This window comes from Colletotrichum truncatum (assembly GCF_014235925.2).
Source record: "Colletotrichum truncatum strain CMES1059 chromosome Unknown Contig_0010, whole genome shotgun sequence".
In the NCBI taxonomy this organism is placed as follows: domain Eukaryota; kingdom Fungi; phylum Ascomycota; class Sordariomycetes; order Glomerellales; family Glomerellaceae; genus Colletotrichum; species Colletotrichum truncatum.
In genome coordinates this window covers 674,339-688,248 of record NW_027222407.1, presented here as the reverse complement: position 1 = coordinate 688,248, position 13,910 = coordinate 674,339, and the positions used below count along the sequence as shown (strand labels likewise).

The 13,910-nt window shown below is 52.7% G+C and overlaps 7 protein-coding genes across 7 annotated transcripts; 4 read left to right on the top strand and 3 right to left on the bottom strand.

The window, feature by feature from the left end:
* Positions 1–1,329: 1,329 nt before the first annotated feature.
* Positions 1,330–2,419, top strand: CTRU02_213651 (60S ribosomal protein uL2; the record flags this gene model as incomplete). Its single annotated transcript, XM_036730011.1, has 4 exons — positions 1,330–1,341; positions 1,517–1,576; positions 1,653–2,121; positions 2,196–2,419. The coding sequence occupies 4 exons, from the start codon at positions 1,330–1,332 to the stop codon at positions 2,417–2,419; spliced, it is 765 nt and encodes a 254-aa protein (XP_036578272.1).
* A 601-nt stretch (positions 2,420–3,020) lies between these two features.
* CTRU02_213650 (adenosine kinase (pfkB family carbohydrate kinase)) lies at positions 3,021–4,662 on the top strand (the record flags this gene model as incomplete). Its single annotated transcript, XM_036730012.1, has 3 exons — positions 3,021–3,429; positions 3,555–4,509; positions 4,626–4,662. 3 exons carry the CDS (start codon positions 3,021–3,023, stop codon positions 4,660–4,662), a joined length of 1,401 nt encoding a protein of 466 aa, XP_036578273.1.
* Positions 4,663–5,191: 529 nt separating this feature from the next.
* Positions 5,192–8,234, bottom strand: CTRU02_213649 (telomerase activating protein est1; the record flags this gene model as incomplete). Its single annotated transcript, XM_036730013.1, has 4 exons — positions 5,192–7,005; positions 7,053–7,924; positions 7,978–8,088; positions 8,197–8,234. 4 exons carry the CDS (start codon positions 8,232–8,234, stop codon positions 5,192–5,194), a joined length of 2,835 nt encoding a protein of 944 aa, XP_036578274.1.
* Positions 8,235–9,258: 1,024 nt separating this feature from the next.
* On the top strand, positions 9,259–10,136 carry CTRU02_213648 (C2H2 type zinc finger domain protein; the record flags this gene model as incomplete). The annotated part of the gene is made up of 2 exons (XM_036730014.2): positions 9,259–9,609; positions 9,663–10,136. The coding sequence occupies 2 exons, from the start codon at positions 9,259–9,261 to the stop codon at positions 10,134–10,136; spliced, it is 825 nt and encodes a 274-aa protein (XP_036578275.2).
* A 198-nt stretch (positions 10,137–10,334) lies between these two features.
* Positions 10,335–10,839, bottom strand: CTRU02_213647 (cell cycle control protein cwf14; the record flags this gene model as incomplete). The annotated part of the gene is made up of 2 exons (XM_036730015.1): positions 10,335–10,478; positions 10,537–10,839. 2 exons carry the CDS (start codon positions 10,837–10,839, stop codon positions 10,335–10,337), a joined length of 447 nt encoding a protein of 148 aa, XP_036578276.1.
* Positions 10,840–11,437: 598 nt separating this feature from the next.
* On the top strand, positions 11,438–12,161 carry CTRU02_213646 (complex 1 protein; the record flags this gene model as incomplete). Its single annotated transcript, XM_036730016.2, has 5 exons — positions 11,438–11,480; positions 11,532–11,593; positions 11,714–11,860; positions 11,979–12,089; positions 12,150–12,161. The coding sequence occupies 5 exons, from the start codon at positions 11,438–11,440 to the stop codon at positions 12,159–12,161; spliced, it is 375 nt and encodes a 124-aa protein (XP_036578277.2).
* A 186-nt stretch (positions 12,162–12,347) lies between these two features.
* CTRU02_213645 (DNA-directed RNA polymerase i and iii 14 kda polypeptide) lies at positions 12,348–12,982 on the bottom strand (the record flags this gene model as incomplete). Its single annotated transcript, XM_036730017.1, has 4 exons — positions 12,348–12,457; positions 12,524–12,600; positions 12,672–12,763; positions 12,848–12,982. The coding sequence occupies 4 exons, from the start codon at positions 12,980–12,982 to the stop codon at positions 12,348–12,350; spliced, it is 414 nt and encodes a 137-aa protein (XP_036578278.1).
* Positions 12,983–13,910: the final 928 nt, after the last annotated feature.

The following is a 13,910-nucleotide window of genomic DNA, read 5'->3' as shown; positions in this document are numbered from 1 at the left end:
CCCAGCCCTTACGTTGTGCAACCAACACGTCCTGCGGTTGGCGCCCCTTTCCAACCGACGAGAATATTTTTTGCCAATTCTTGTTATCTTTATGCTGATTTTTCGTATGATAATATGAACCTGTTTTGGTTCGATTCCAAGCGAGTGATCCAATCCGCGGAACATTCCTGCAGAGTCACCGTACTCGCTGCTCACTGTCTCGAGCACATGTCACATGACCGTGCAGCTTAATCCCTTCACCCAGCCATTTGCACACCACGAAGTTTCCCTTCAAAAACAATTCTTGGCAAGAAGTTGAAGCCATCGCGATGCAAGCGAAGTACCATCGAGGCCAAAAGATTGCGATCACCTGCAAACACAAAGAGTGGCGTGCAAGGTAGTGTATTGGTTGTGGCCTCTGTAACAAATGAATGACTGCCACGAGCAAATGCCTTGTATCGGTGCCGCGATTAACTTCCAACACATTGGTTGTAGTGAAGTCAGTATGGTTGGCCATTGGTGCCTCACTAGAGGCACCTGGGCCACGGCGACGATCCCTCGCAACCAGATGTGTTGAATCTGCAACCTGAACCACTGTCTTTCTATTGCATGCAAAAAAAGAGGCTCTCAGCGCCGCACTTGTTGAAGCACGTAAAGGTCTGGACAATGAAATCGCAGGGCTGCGTCCCACCAAGCCATAGGAATCTGAGAACGTTGATCGCTGGATCATGTACCGTCTATGGTCCCAAGCTTGTAAATCTCAACGAAAATCTGCGAGGCGTCTCTAAACGGAACCCGCCCACAACACACACCGTAATTAATCGATTTCATCAACCTTGACAGCAGTTTAGCAAATGCAACCACGAACGGAGTGCAGAGAACGTGAAGACCAGTCCAAATGCCCACGAGATTATTGAAATTCAAGGGGTTTTTGTATCAACGATTATGCATTTCTCGTCATCTGCCGAATACTTTGTTGCTGTGCATGTCGTCGTCGGCCATGTCGCAAATATGGGCCAATGAAGCTGTCATAAGGACGTTCCGGAGGTGAGGGTGAGTGCGGAGATCGTGACGCGACGCAGGCCTTGAGGGTCGAGGCTGGCCAACAACAGTGGGGCTATGGGGTCGCGCGCCGCGCCTGGATTTTTCCTACCCGAGCTTCACATTACTTTTTTTTTTCATTTAGCGCATCAGGTGACTAGGCACGTGCTCTAGCGAGAGCCCTCCGAAGTCCACACACTCGCAAGTCCCGCTGGCAAAATTACCTTGCCGTGGAATTTCGAAGCAATATTCCCAACCATCACCACCGTCGACAACACCTAGCCCTCCGACCGCCAGAGGACTGCCAAAATGGGTCGCGTTGTAAGTTAATGCTCTATTGAACTGGATCATCATTGCCATTAGACAATTCGACGCATCTACGACTTGCGGCTCGCTGTCGCTGCCCCGATATCGTCGATTCCGAATCCCACGAACTTTTTTTTTTCTCGAACTTGGAATATGAAGGTGGACAATGAGCGCTGACAATATCCTCTAGATCCGCAACCAGAGGAAGGGCCGTGGAAGCATCTTCACGGCCAACACCCGCCTGAACAAGGTGAGATCCGAATTCCTACCGAACTGCGCCTCCAGCGCACGACATTTTTCAGAATCCTAACGATTTCGTTTCCTAGGCCCCCGCCAAGTTCCGCAACCTCGACTATGCCGAGCGACACGGATACGTCCGCGGTGTCGTGAAGGACATCATCCACGACCCCGGCCGTGGCGCTCCCCTCGCCCAGGTCGTCTTCCGCGACCCCTACAAGTTCAAGCAGCACACCGAGACCTTCATTGCCAACGAAGGCATGTACTCCGGCCAGTTCATCTACGCCGGCAAGAAGGCTGCCCTGACCGTTGGCAACGTCCTTCCCCTCGGCTCCATGCCTGAGGGTACCGTCGTCTCCAACGTTGAGGAGAAGATCGGTGACCGTGGCACCCTGGCCCGTACCTCCGGCAACTACATCACCATTGTCGGCCACAACCCCGATGAGGGCAAGACCCGCATCAAGCTCCCCTCCGGCGCCAAGAAGGTCGTCCACAGCTCCTCCAGAGGCATGATCGGTATCGTTGCCGGTGGTGGCCGTACTGACAAGCCCCTCCTGAGTACGTTTTGCCTGTGGTTTTGAATTGAATTCTGACCATATGATGTGTGCGGATCCGCTAACAAACCCGAACAGAGGCTTCTCGCGCCAAGCACAAGTTCGCTGTCAAGCGCAACTCCTGGCCCAAGACTCGTGGTGTTGCCATGAACCCCGTTGACCATCCTCACGGTGGTGGTAACCACCAGCATATCGGTAAGGCCTCGACCATCTCTCGTTACGCCGCCCAGGGACAGAAGGCCGGTCTTATTGCTGCCAGACGGACGGGTCTGCTCCGTGGTACCCAGAAGATCAAGGAATAAATGTCATAGTCTGGCTGGATTTCAGGGTTCCATTGGGATGGTGTTACGCGGCTGGCATCTTTTGAGGGTACTCGCGAGGGCAGTTCAACTGGTAGCTCGGCAAGTACAAAAAGGCATTTTGAGCATTGAAATGAACACGCCATGATTCCCCCCGTCAAGAGGGAGAACGTGTACTTCGGAATCAAAAATGTGATGAGTGAAAGAGAGAAAAGGCCGGAGTTTGTGCGCACGAGCTGATCAAATGAAAATGGGGTTATGGACTTGTCAAGCAGGAGGAAGGGAGCAGCGTTCTTAGCTCTATCCCAACCAAAGCTGCCTTACGTAGTTGTGGTTCCTTCAATGGATCGAGATGCCCTGGTAACATGGGTTCGTCTATCTCAATTTGTCGCATCAGGAAACCGCGCCATCTCGTGACAAAGTTGGTCATTTGTCCAGTGGCATGATCTGATTCTGATTCTAGTGATCAACCACAAAAGCCGCGACCCGCCCTCATCGCGCCCAACTCACTGCGCTCCCATTGTACTACACTGCGTGCTCCCTTGATATCGACATCAACTCCATGAAATAGCATATCCGCTAAACAGACCAATCATCCAAACCAATGTACTCCAGCCGGTCAGTCACCGCCTTGACAAGGTGTCTCACCCGACACCGCTGCGCGCCCTCCAAATCAAGCAGACTCGCCACAGCGGCAATCTCACTCAATGCAACGGCAACAAGAACCTTTTCAAACCGCCCCACCATCCCTACCACTGTGCTCCCTTCGGAAAGCTCAGCTGCCCGCCCTCAAGCACGTTCCTTCCACCACCCCACCTCCTCCTACTGGTCCAACCCCACCATCACCTCTTACAACACTTGCCGCCGGAGCACCAAAATCAACATATTTGAAAACAGCTCCCTCCCATCCCACCGTCTCTTTCACACCACATCCATACACCCCAGAATCCCCCAATTGAACAAAATGGCTCCTAAGGAATTCCGTCTTCTCTGCCTCGAGAACCCTCTGCTTGGTAAGATCTCACTATCCGGGTTTAATTTAGTCAGGGAGGGGTATTGCACAATCCTTCTGCGTCGAATTACCCCTCCCCCTCATCCCTTAACACCGAGCTCTGAAACTAACACCGCAAACCAACAGACATCCAAGCAGTCGGCGACGAGGCTCTCCTCGAAAAGTACGGCCTCAAGGCTAACGACGCTATTCTTGCCGAAGAGAAGCATCTGGGCATCTACGAGGACCTACTCAACAACTACGACGCTAAGCTTATCGCCGGTGGTGCCGCTCAGAACACCGCCCGTGGAGCTCAGTACATTCTCTCCCCCAACTCCGTTGTCTACCTTGGTGGCGTTGGCGACGATAAGTACGCCTCCATTCTTCAGGATGCCGTCAAGACCGCCGGCCTCCGCGTTGAGTACCGTGTCGACCCCAAGATCCCCACTGGCCGCTGCGGTGTTGTCATTACCGGCCACAACCGTTCCATGTGCACCGACCTCGGTGCCGCTAACCACTACGACCTTGAGCATCTTACTCGCCCAGATGTCTGGGCTCTCGTTGAGGGTGCTCAGGCCTACTACATCGGCGGCTACCACTTCACCGTCTGCCCCCCCGCCATCCAGAAGCTCGCTGAGGAGGCCGCCAAGAACAACAAGATCTTCGCCGTGAGCCTGTCTGCCCCCTTCATTCCCCAGTTCTTCAAGGACCCTCTTGATGCCAGCGCCCCTTACTGGGACTACGTTATCGGCAACGAGACTGAGGCTGCCGCCTACGCCGAGTCTCACAACGTCGGTACCACCGACCTCAAGGAGATCGCCAAGCACCTGGCCAACCTCCCCAAGGAGAACAAGCAGCGCAAGCGTGTTGCCATCATCACACAGGGAACCGACCCTACTCTCGTTGCCGTCCAGGGCGAGGACAACGTCAAGGAGTACCCCGTCAAGCCCATTGCCAAGGAGCAAATCAACGACACCAACGGTGCTGGTGACGCCTTTGCTGGCGGTCTCATGGCTGGTCTCGTTGACGGCAAGTCTCTTGACGAGTCCATCGATATGGGCCAGTGGTTGGCTAAGCTCAGCATTCAGGAGCTTGGTCCTTCGTAAGTTACCCTTAATACTTCTTACACAAGCGGCCTTTAGCCCACGTCATCACCTGCAAATTTTACAAACAGACAAGGGTTTTCATGAGGTTCATCATTTGCTAACTATCTCTCAGTTACCCCTTCCCCAAGCAGACGTATTCGTCTTCTTAAGGCGTTTAGCCTACACCTAATGCCTTGAGCATTTGCGTCCATTTTGACAGTCTGGCGTTGAGGGGTCAATGGGAAAAGGTTTCAACAACGGCGTTGGCTCCTGAGGAGCATCAAATGAGTGGCAATAACACTTGCATCAACTTGCAATCTGGGCCTGACATCTTCCACGATCCGAGCCCTGGGTCATGATATAGTAAAACAATGAAGGAATGATTTGGCTGTAACAATGACAGCCGGATGAACAATCCTAAACCATTTCCCTCCATTGTGTCAAGTGAAACCCTTCCAAGCAATTATTTGTGAGAGCAAAAGATAATTCGGCGATTGCCTGGCAACAGCTGGGCTGGCCTTGACTGTGTGCTTGGTCAGCTTGCATTCTCATCAGTACGAAATCACGTCCTGCTCACATCGCAATAGCAAAGATGATGTCTTCATCTGCCAGCCGGGCGACCCTATTGAAAGGTCGTTACAGACTGGACTTGGCTGTTTTCAGAGGTAAGTCAGTTCCCGTCACGTCCCGTCGCATGCTTCAACGACGCAGGTTCTGGCCTGACGCGCGTCTCATCTCGTCCACCATAGCAGACTGAAGAATCATGTCATTGTATCCGGCAGTGTAGCCGTCAGTAGCGGCACCTCCGTTGTTCCTGACCAAATTCTTGTAGTGAGTAGGATCCTCTTGCATATGTGCAATTGGGCCGCGTCCAAAGGCAGTCGTTGCGGTATACGCAATGCCATTGCATGGAGTGCTCTGGTGCATGCCGCTGGTGTTGGAGAACTGGCTACCCGAAGACAAGGGAAAGTTCTCTCCAGTTAGCGGCATGACGGGGCTTTGAGGATACTGGGGTCGAGACCCGCTTAGCGAGCGAGCATGAGTGGACGCTGCCCGTGGCAGAAGCACATTCGGATTGCCCTCGGCGTAGGGGTTGGGCCATAGTCCGTAGCCACTCGAAAAGTCACGGGCCATCGGTCTCGGATCAACGGGCTGCTTGCCAAAGGCCTGCAACAGGCGGTCTTGATGAGCTGTCCTAGTACCATCAGGAGTACCAGCATATCGCTGCTGTTGCTGCTGCTGCTGCTGGTGGGCCATGTATTGGCTTTCTTGTCCATCCCCAAATGGGTCATCAAGCAGGCCGGAGTTTGACACCTGAACGTTACTCTTAAGAGCGCCTGCATCAAAAGACCTCCTCGCAGCTGCATCCCTTGCGGCACGGTCTGGTGGCGTCAGCTCAGAGTTCTTGCTGTGCGGTGTCGGTGTGTAGATCATATTCCATGGCAGGCTGGGGAATGTCTTTGCAGTGGCGGATCCGAGTGCGGGCGGGCTGTTGGTCTGGGGCACTCCAAATACCTCATTTGCCATGGTCGAATTCATTCCGTACGATGTGTCGTCGGGACTGTCGATCGGGGACTCGTGGTGGGCCGCAGGAGGCATCAGGAAATCATTAACCATATTGAGCATGTCAGTGTCAGAGCTGAAATCATAGTCAGATTGGCCTCGCGTCCTGTTACGACCAGGAGTAGGATGTTGCTGCGCCCGTGGCGGAGCTGCCTCAGGAGGCGGCTTAGAAGACGCTGATTTTGAAGGTGCCTTCTGAACATGTTTCGGCTGTTGCGGTTTCTTGTCCACAGCTGGCACACTTACAGGACTGCTTTGTTCCACCTTTGGCTGGCCTTTTGGTTCAACAACCGAAGCCTTGGGAACATAATCTTCTTGGAAAGTGAAGTTAAGGCCTTTTGGAGACGATGCGTATGAGAACGGAAAGTTAGTGTCATCGCTAGCCAAAAAGAATCCGCACTTGATTGTGCTTAGAACTCTGGCAAACGCCTCCCCAAGATTATCAAAGCGCTGGCCGCCATAGTGAGCGGCTTGTGGCTTCAAGACCTGAGAATCCTCGTCATAATGAAGGCGGCAGCTTTCTGGCAACTGCGAGTCGTAGAGGGGACGCATTCCAATAGCCTCCTCGTCCTCGGGAAGCATGTATGGAGTAAGCTTGAGATTCTCGTTGCCGTACATCTCGCACAGAACGGTTAGGGCTTTTGCGAAGCCCTTGTACATGTCCTTGATAAAGGGCTCCAAGGCGTCTTGTGCGTTCAGAATCTCGACGCGGCAAGCCACCAACCAGGCTGCATACAGGCGCATGAAAGGGAGAATGTTCTCCAACAGGGGAGTAACTTTGTCAGCTTCCTTGTTTCCAAGACTATCTGCCGATGATTGTTCACCCTTTGTCTGTTGTTCAAGGGCTTCATCCACTTCCTTCTTAAGAAGACGGCAGAATGTCGAAAAGAAGCGAGCATTCAGGCGAAGGACGAAATGCGAAGACCGCGAAGCCGCAACAGACCACTTGTCTATATCAAGTTAGTTGATAGATGAGTAGCATGGGCGCAAAACTTACTGGTCATCTTTCTGTTGGAATGGTAAAAGGCCGACATGTTCAGCAGCACCATCTTCTGCAGAAGCTCGCGAGTGTTGGGGGCTTTGGTTGCCATCTCCAGCCTATGAATGACTTCATCCTCGAGCTCCTGATGCTGTGGGAAAGGTTCACCCTTGTAGAAGTAGGCGTGCAGACGAACAAACCAGAGTACGAAAGCCTCTTGGGGGTCAGGGGGCGCTCCCGCGCGACGAGCCGGTGTGGGCGGCTGTTGGAGGGTCTTCAGCTCGGCTTCGAGATTCTGCGACGCCATTGGATGGGGTTCATCGATAGCCAAAGCGCGGTAAAAATGGTATATAATGTCCAAGTGCTTCTTCTCATCCAGGTAGATGATGCCCATCTGGTGATGAGCGAAGCCCGAGGTTGGTATAATATCGTGAGCAAGCGAGTAGTACGTCAGGGCGGCTTCGTAGGGCACCTTGGGGCGATTCTGCGTACGGTATCTTGACAGGTCGCCAAGGTGAATGAGAGCTGCGTGGCAAAACTTGAGAATGCATTGGCGCACAATGGGTGTGACATTCGCAATCGGGTTCTCCTCCACCAGATTCTCGGCCTTGATGCCCTCGGCGATGCGCAAGAGCTCAGGAATTGGGAAGACGGCAGCCAAACGCTGGATATATGCGATGTAGAAACCCTGGGCCGTCTTAAGGAAGCCAATGTACATCTTGTCCAGCTTGCGCTTCAAAACGTTGTGTTGAGTGCCCTTCAGGCGAAGGAGGGCCTTCCGATATTCGGTATTGACAAGGCTGTGCGCCTGCCAGAGGTTGGCATCGACTTTCTCATTGGTGCCATATTCAAATGAGTGAAATATGACTTGGATACAGGCAAGGCGGAGACTGGACAGTGAATTAGGAGGACATCAGGGTGGAAGTGGCGGCCGGTCACATACCTAGAAACGATACTCTCCAGAAACTCGAAGCGCTTAAGCTCGTTGCCTTCAGAATCATTCTTGAGCTTCTCCAATTCCTTCTGCAATTGCTTGCGGACCTTCTGCGCATAGCTATAGCTGGTCAGTATTGGATGGCAAAGATGTAGGCGCAGAGATTCTGGGAAGATGCGCCCAGCGAGATATGCAGCCCAAAACAGCAGGTGAGAGGATGTGACTCACTGCCAACATTCCTTCGCTGCCTCAATATGGTCCGCCATGTTGGAGAGGGCAGAACTAGGCCCTGAGCTGGAGGGGTTGTGTTGCGATTTTTCGCGATGTGTTGTGGTGGGAGCGGCGGAACTCCAAAAATCAAAATAGACAAAAAGACGAGGCCAAAAAAGGTAGAGCCTGTAGCTACGTGCTGTGCTCACACGTTCTCGAAACCAATCCCAGAGTGCGCGCACGATCCATAACTTGGTAAGGGGCAGGCGCTTCGTGGTCGAGGAGACGGAGAGGCAGAGGGCGACGAGATCGGGGAGTCGGATCGAAGGCTTGTGGCGGCACGTACTCGGGGTGAAGAAGTCGAGGAAGAAAACATTGGGTGGAGGTTCGGAGAGAAGGAGCGACGAGCGATGCGCCACCCGTAGCAGACATTCAAAAGGGGACGGAGCACTCGGACTGAACAGGGCTGTCGCGCAATCAGACAGAACAAGATGGAGAAAAGAGACGAGATCGAGTCTCAATAAAAGACACAGGGACGAGAACAACCTCAGGGTATATTATGGTAAAGTGTGTTTCCAGCTGGAAATCAGTTATTTTGGATGGAGCCCCTCAACAGCTGCACTTGGTCCGTGCAGAGTGTCCCTCCTGGTCCCAGCGCCTTAACGGAGGTACCTCTGCACAGCCTCTGCCGCGCACCAATAACTGCCGCTCCTTTGTTAGGAGCCCAAGCCTGGGGCAACGGCAACCTGGAGAGTTGATATTGATGAGTGATGACTGACCTGATCGGCTTGCCTTTGACCATCAGTGCCCCACCACCACTCCGGTCTTTCAGTTTCCACCGCCCCAAACATTCCAAAAGTATCGCTTTTGTTCGCTGAGCCTCTTACAAAGATAGGGCGGTTTAGAAGCAGGCCTTTTTTGTTTTTGTAAGGCGAAATTCTGACAAACGTGCCTGAGCCTCACCCATGGTCCTGCGCGCTCCCACTGAGTTCTAATATCGAGCGTAATTACCTGGCACAGTTGGGGGGAATTTGTGGCAACCTGCAAGTAAACAATCCCCTTCACTCGGATGCACTCAAGATGAAACGCTCACGAGAGGACGAAGGCGAGCCCTCCACTGGCCTTTCTGCATATCACCACAGCAGCCCGAGAACCCTTGATTCAGATGATCGCACGGCCAAATTTACAGAGCTGGAGTCTTCCGCCGAGGGGTCTTCCGAGGAATTTGCCATGAAATGCTCGCTGCCGCCTCACAAGGAGGCCATAAGCTTCAAGTCATACGACGAGTATGAGACTCATTACATCAAGGCACATATGAACCGTTGTTTAGAATGCGGAAGGAACTTGCCGTCAGAGCATCTGCTCAATGTACATCACGAAGAGTGCCACGACTCCTTCGCTGCTGTCCGACGGGAAAGAGGAGAGCACACCGTATTGCAGCCCCATCCCTTGAGCTTTTATAGAAGTTCACTAACAGCCCATAGTATTCCTGCTTCGTGGAGGGTTGCGAGAGAAAGTGCATGACCCCGCAGAAACGCCGCATGCATCTCATCGACAAGCACATGTACCCCAAGAATTTCTTTTTCGCGGTGACCAAAGAAGGGATAGATGGACGGCGCTCACTGCTGGTTGAAGGGGGTCATCATCGACGGAAGTCGTCTAACGTTACCAGTGCCACGGAATCGAAGCGTAAATCAAGCATTCTGGAGTCGTCTATAGCTGAGAGCAGCCAGAAAGAGGAGGAGCGTGGGGCAACGGAGCATCAGGAATCGGCCTCGAAGCAGTCGGCAACAAAGGGATCGACAGCAAGGCGGCCAACCACGGCACAAGCAGATCCAACAGAACGGCCAGACACAGAAATGGACGACCTTGCAGGCGCTATGTCGGCATTGCAGTTCGTGCCGAACAGTGTACGGTTTGGGCGAGGCGGGGGGCGAGCAGGATTTGCAAAACGATGAAGAAGTCACGAAGCATAGCACTACTTTGATTAGCGTTCAGGTCATGATGATACCAAAACGGTCAATTGAAAGGATCACTACCTCTTTGCAGCAAATGAAGACCTGAGTACCGTCTGTACTCTCGGTCGAACCCAAACCTCCAGGACGCCAAAAACGCCTTTCCTCCGCTGTGTAATTTGTGAGATACTCTCTCATGCTTTAATCGCTCGATGAACAACCGCGGCACCCGCAGTTGACACACTGAACGTCCTGGTCTTCCTTGAGCTGAGCTTTCGGGACTCTGCAAATGCAGGTCGAGTTGAAGTTGGTCTCCTTGGTCTGGACGCAGCGCAGGCAGCAGAGCTGTTGAGAGTTGTTAGATCATTCTGTCGCAAGAAATACATCAGAGATCATTACGTACCTTCTCGTAACCCTGCTTCTTCCACTTGGCGATGAGCATAGCATCAGCGTATCCGTTCTTGAGCAACCACTCGTAAAGCTGCTTGCTGATGGCCTCCTTCTCGTAGTACATATCGTAGACGTAGCGGCTCCGCGTGTGAGCAATCTGGAAAATCTCCCATTGGGCTTGGTGCTTGGGGCCTGTTGGTGGCGGCTTGTTCTGTGCGTCCTTCATCTTGTTCTGGAAGATGAGCAGCTGGTCCTCGATATCGCTGAAACCCTCTGGGGGCGGCTTGCGCTTCGATGAGTGACGGATAGGAGGCATGGTTGTGGTTTAGTAGTTGATGCCTCGTCAATTTTTCGGGTTGGTTCGCGGTGTATCGTGTTCTACTTGCGAATTTGCTCGTATCTGAAATCGGTCGCGTCGCGAAACAATGTTGAATGACGAAGGAGTTGAAGTTCGATGGTGGGGCGATAGTACCGGTTGTTCGCAGCTGGCTCACCCCTCCCCTGGCGCCTGAGGTACGTACTCAGAATGTGGCTAGTGTTTGTGTAGGAGGTATTTCGACTTGTGGAAAGACTTCTGGCTTCACTTGTCTTGATACATGTTTTGAAGAATTCGCACAATGCCGATAGAAAGGGCAAGATGAAGGTAGAAACCTATCGCTTGATAATTACAAATGATTCTCTGTCTGGCGTGTCGTCCATCTGGTTGCAGTGTGGCTGATGTGGCTGGCCAGTTACTGAGTTTGACACCCCTGTGCTACCATACTTACACAATACAGCCAGGATGACTAAGTCCCACACGTGATTGGGCGGCTCCCAACCTTGGAGCTGTGCTTCCCGCAAGATAACCGTTAGTCCAGCAGGCCAGACGGACCGGGCATATCACGACCAACCCTCAACAGCACCTCGCGCCCACCATGGCCATCACACCGACCCAATTCGCCAAGACGACCAGGCAGTGTATGTACAGAAGCCCGATTGACCTCTGTGTCGCGCTGACATGACGTGTAGCGGCCAACTGGAACGACGCAAAGCGACGGGTTCTCGCTTCGTACCGAGAATGGATCCGAGCTGTATGTCCCTTCCTTCCGATCGACGACCGATGAATGAATTGAACCGAGACGAGAGAGAAGAAATGTGGCCGAAAAGAGTTTTCAGAAGGCACTCGCTAACTGAGGGGGTTGAAAACGCAGGCGCCTGAGATCCAGACGATGTACAACGTCCCCCTACCCGTATCCGTCCTCCGCACCCGGATACGCGAGGAGTTTGAGCGCCACAGGTTTGCGAACAAGCTCCCCGTCGTGGACGTCCTGCTCTTCAAGAGCCATGCCGAATACCAGGTACGCGCTGTTCTGCCATTTGAGAGGGGAGGGCTTGTCACCCCCCCGAGGAGACCGGGGGGAAGTGCAAAGGAAAGTGCAGAGAAAAAAGGCTGACTGGGAATGAACACAATCACAGGAGACGATGAACTTCTGGAAGCAGACTACGCACATCATGTCTTACTTCAAGGAGGAGAACTTTAGAGGAGACAAGCGGTTGCCCAACAGCTTCATGACTGGGTTCTTGGAGGTGAGTCCACTGGGCCGGGTACCATCTACGTCAGATATATGCTAACCATGATACCCCCAGGGCCGCAACTGAGTGCGAGAAAAAAGAGACTTGAAACTCGTGTATATAAGAACCCAATCCAAAAACATGCCCACAAAGCAAACGACTTCAATTTGCCGGAAAAAAAAGGACTCCCATTAGTTTCTGCTTATTTTTGTCTATGACCTAAAATATCCACCCCTTTAAACGCCCATTTGACATGCATATTGCTGCTCTCACTTATGAGCGGCCAAACTCATCCTTGGAGCGAATGAACTCCTCCGCGACGGTGTCGCTGAGAGCCTGCAGCTCCTTGAGGCCCTTTTGAAGGGCGGCGACGGCAGTTCCGTCTGTGAGAGTGTGTTAGTAGGGCGGGCAACCACATGAACGATGCGGGAGGGCTTAAGCAGTCTTACCATAGGTCTGGATTCTGATGTTCATCTTGGCCTCGGAGGGGTGAGGGATGGCGTAGGCGCAGAACTCCACGTCGGGACTGCTCGTGGCGTTAGTAAACCGAAGGAAAGAGACAAACTAGAGTGCCGTGAGAGACAGAGCGAAACCTACTTCTTCATGATGATGTATCTCAGTGCATTGCCGAGAGTGTGACCCTCATCGATGAACTCGAATGAGGCGGCGGTATCAGTTGAACCGGGAAGCTGCGCGTCAGTCAGTCAGTCAGTCAATCAACTCCCGTCTCACTTGGCTCACAGCGCAAGCATAGGACCGGTGAGAATACATACAATTCTGACACGCTGGGGCTCCTCCTCCTCTTCCTCCTCGTCCTGCTCAGGTGACTCCTGGGAGTTCTCCTCGGGCTGGTGAGATGGGGGCGCCTCGTCCATGGCGACGTCCTCGGATTCTGTCCTGCTGGGCATTTCGTCTTTTTCTTTTCTTTTATGGGGTTTGTTCAAAGATATATATAGAGGGTGATATTCTCAGATTGACGTCGCAAGGGGTAACCAATCTCACTTATTGCGTGTGTTCGTTGTCTTTGGGTACGTCGTTCGCCTCCAGTATAGTCGTGACTTGCATCCGATTCTCGAAATTTTCTGATAACGGCCCCGGCGCCGATTTGATAAGCCCCAAGGCTGGCGGGCACTGGCAAAGCCCCCCCAGCACCGCCGCCAGTCCAGCCAACTTGCTCACCAGGTGTTGCCAGCCGGCCAAAAGCCATGCTTACTTAAGCATATATTCTGAATGATTGATCACACCTCGAACTCGGCCGAAGGAGGGAGCGATCGCATCAAGGATTGTCAAGCATCGCCGTCACCACTACGCCACAACTGAAGAGTCACAAAGGAACATACTTCCGACGTGTCTCTCGGCAAATTCAAACTTTTTTTTCTTTTCATTTCCCCTCCAAGAGATTCTGTAAGCTGCTGCCAAGAATTGATACCCGAATATTGAATGTTACAACGACCCGTTGGTCCTGATGCTACGTTCACCATCCGCAAAAGAAAGATCTTTTGAGAAATACGGTGGCGCGCGGCAAGATGCAGACCAAATTCGACAGGTTCGGTACAAAGTAGTAAGTACCAACGACAACAAACAAGCTAACTGAACGCACCAAAAAAGCCACCGTAGCAGCAGCACCAACAACAAACGCGGGCGAATCTAACTGGACGAGAGACCGGGGATTTGACTGCGTTGGAAGCAATATGTCATATTCGAGAACAATAGCAGCGCGTGGGCTTTTTTGTCTTCATTCCGAGGCTGTGACCAAGCATATTTATTCCCCCCCCCCCCCCCCCCCCCCCCCCAATCACCCTGCATGTGTTGGTAACCTATCGCATCTGCAGCTTT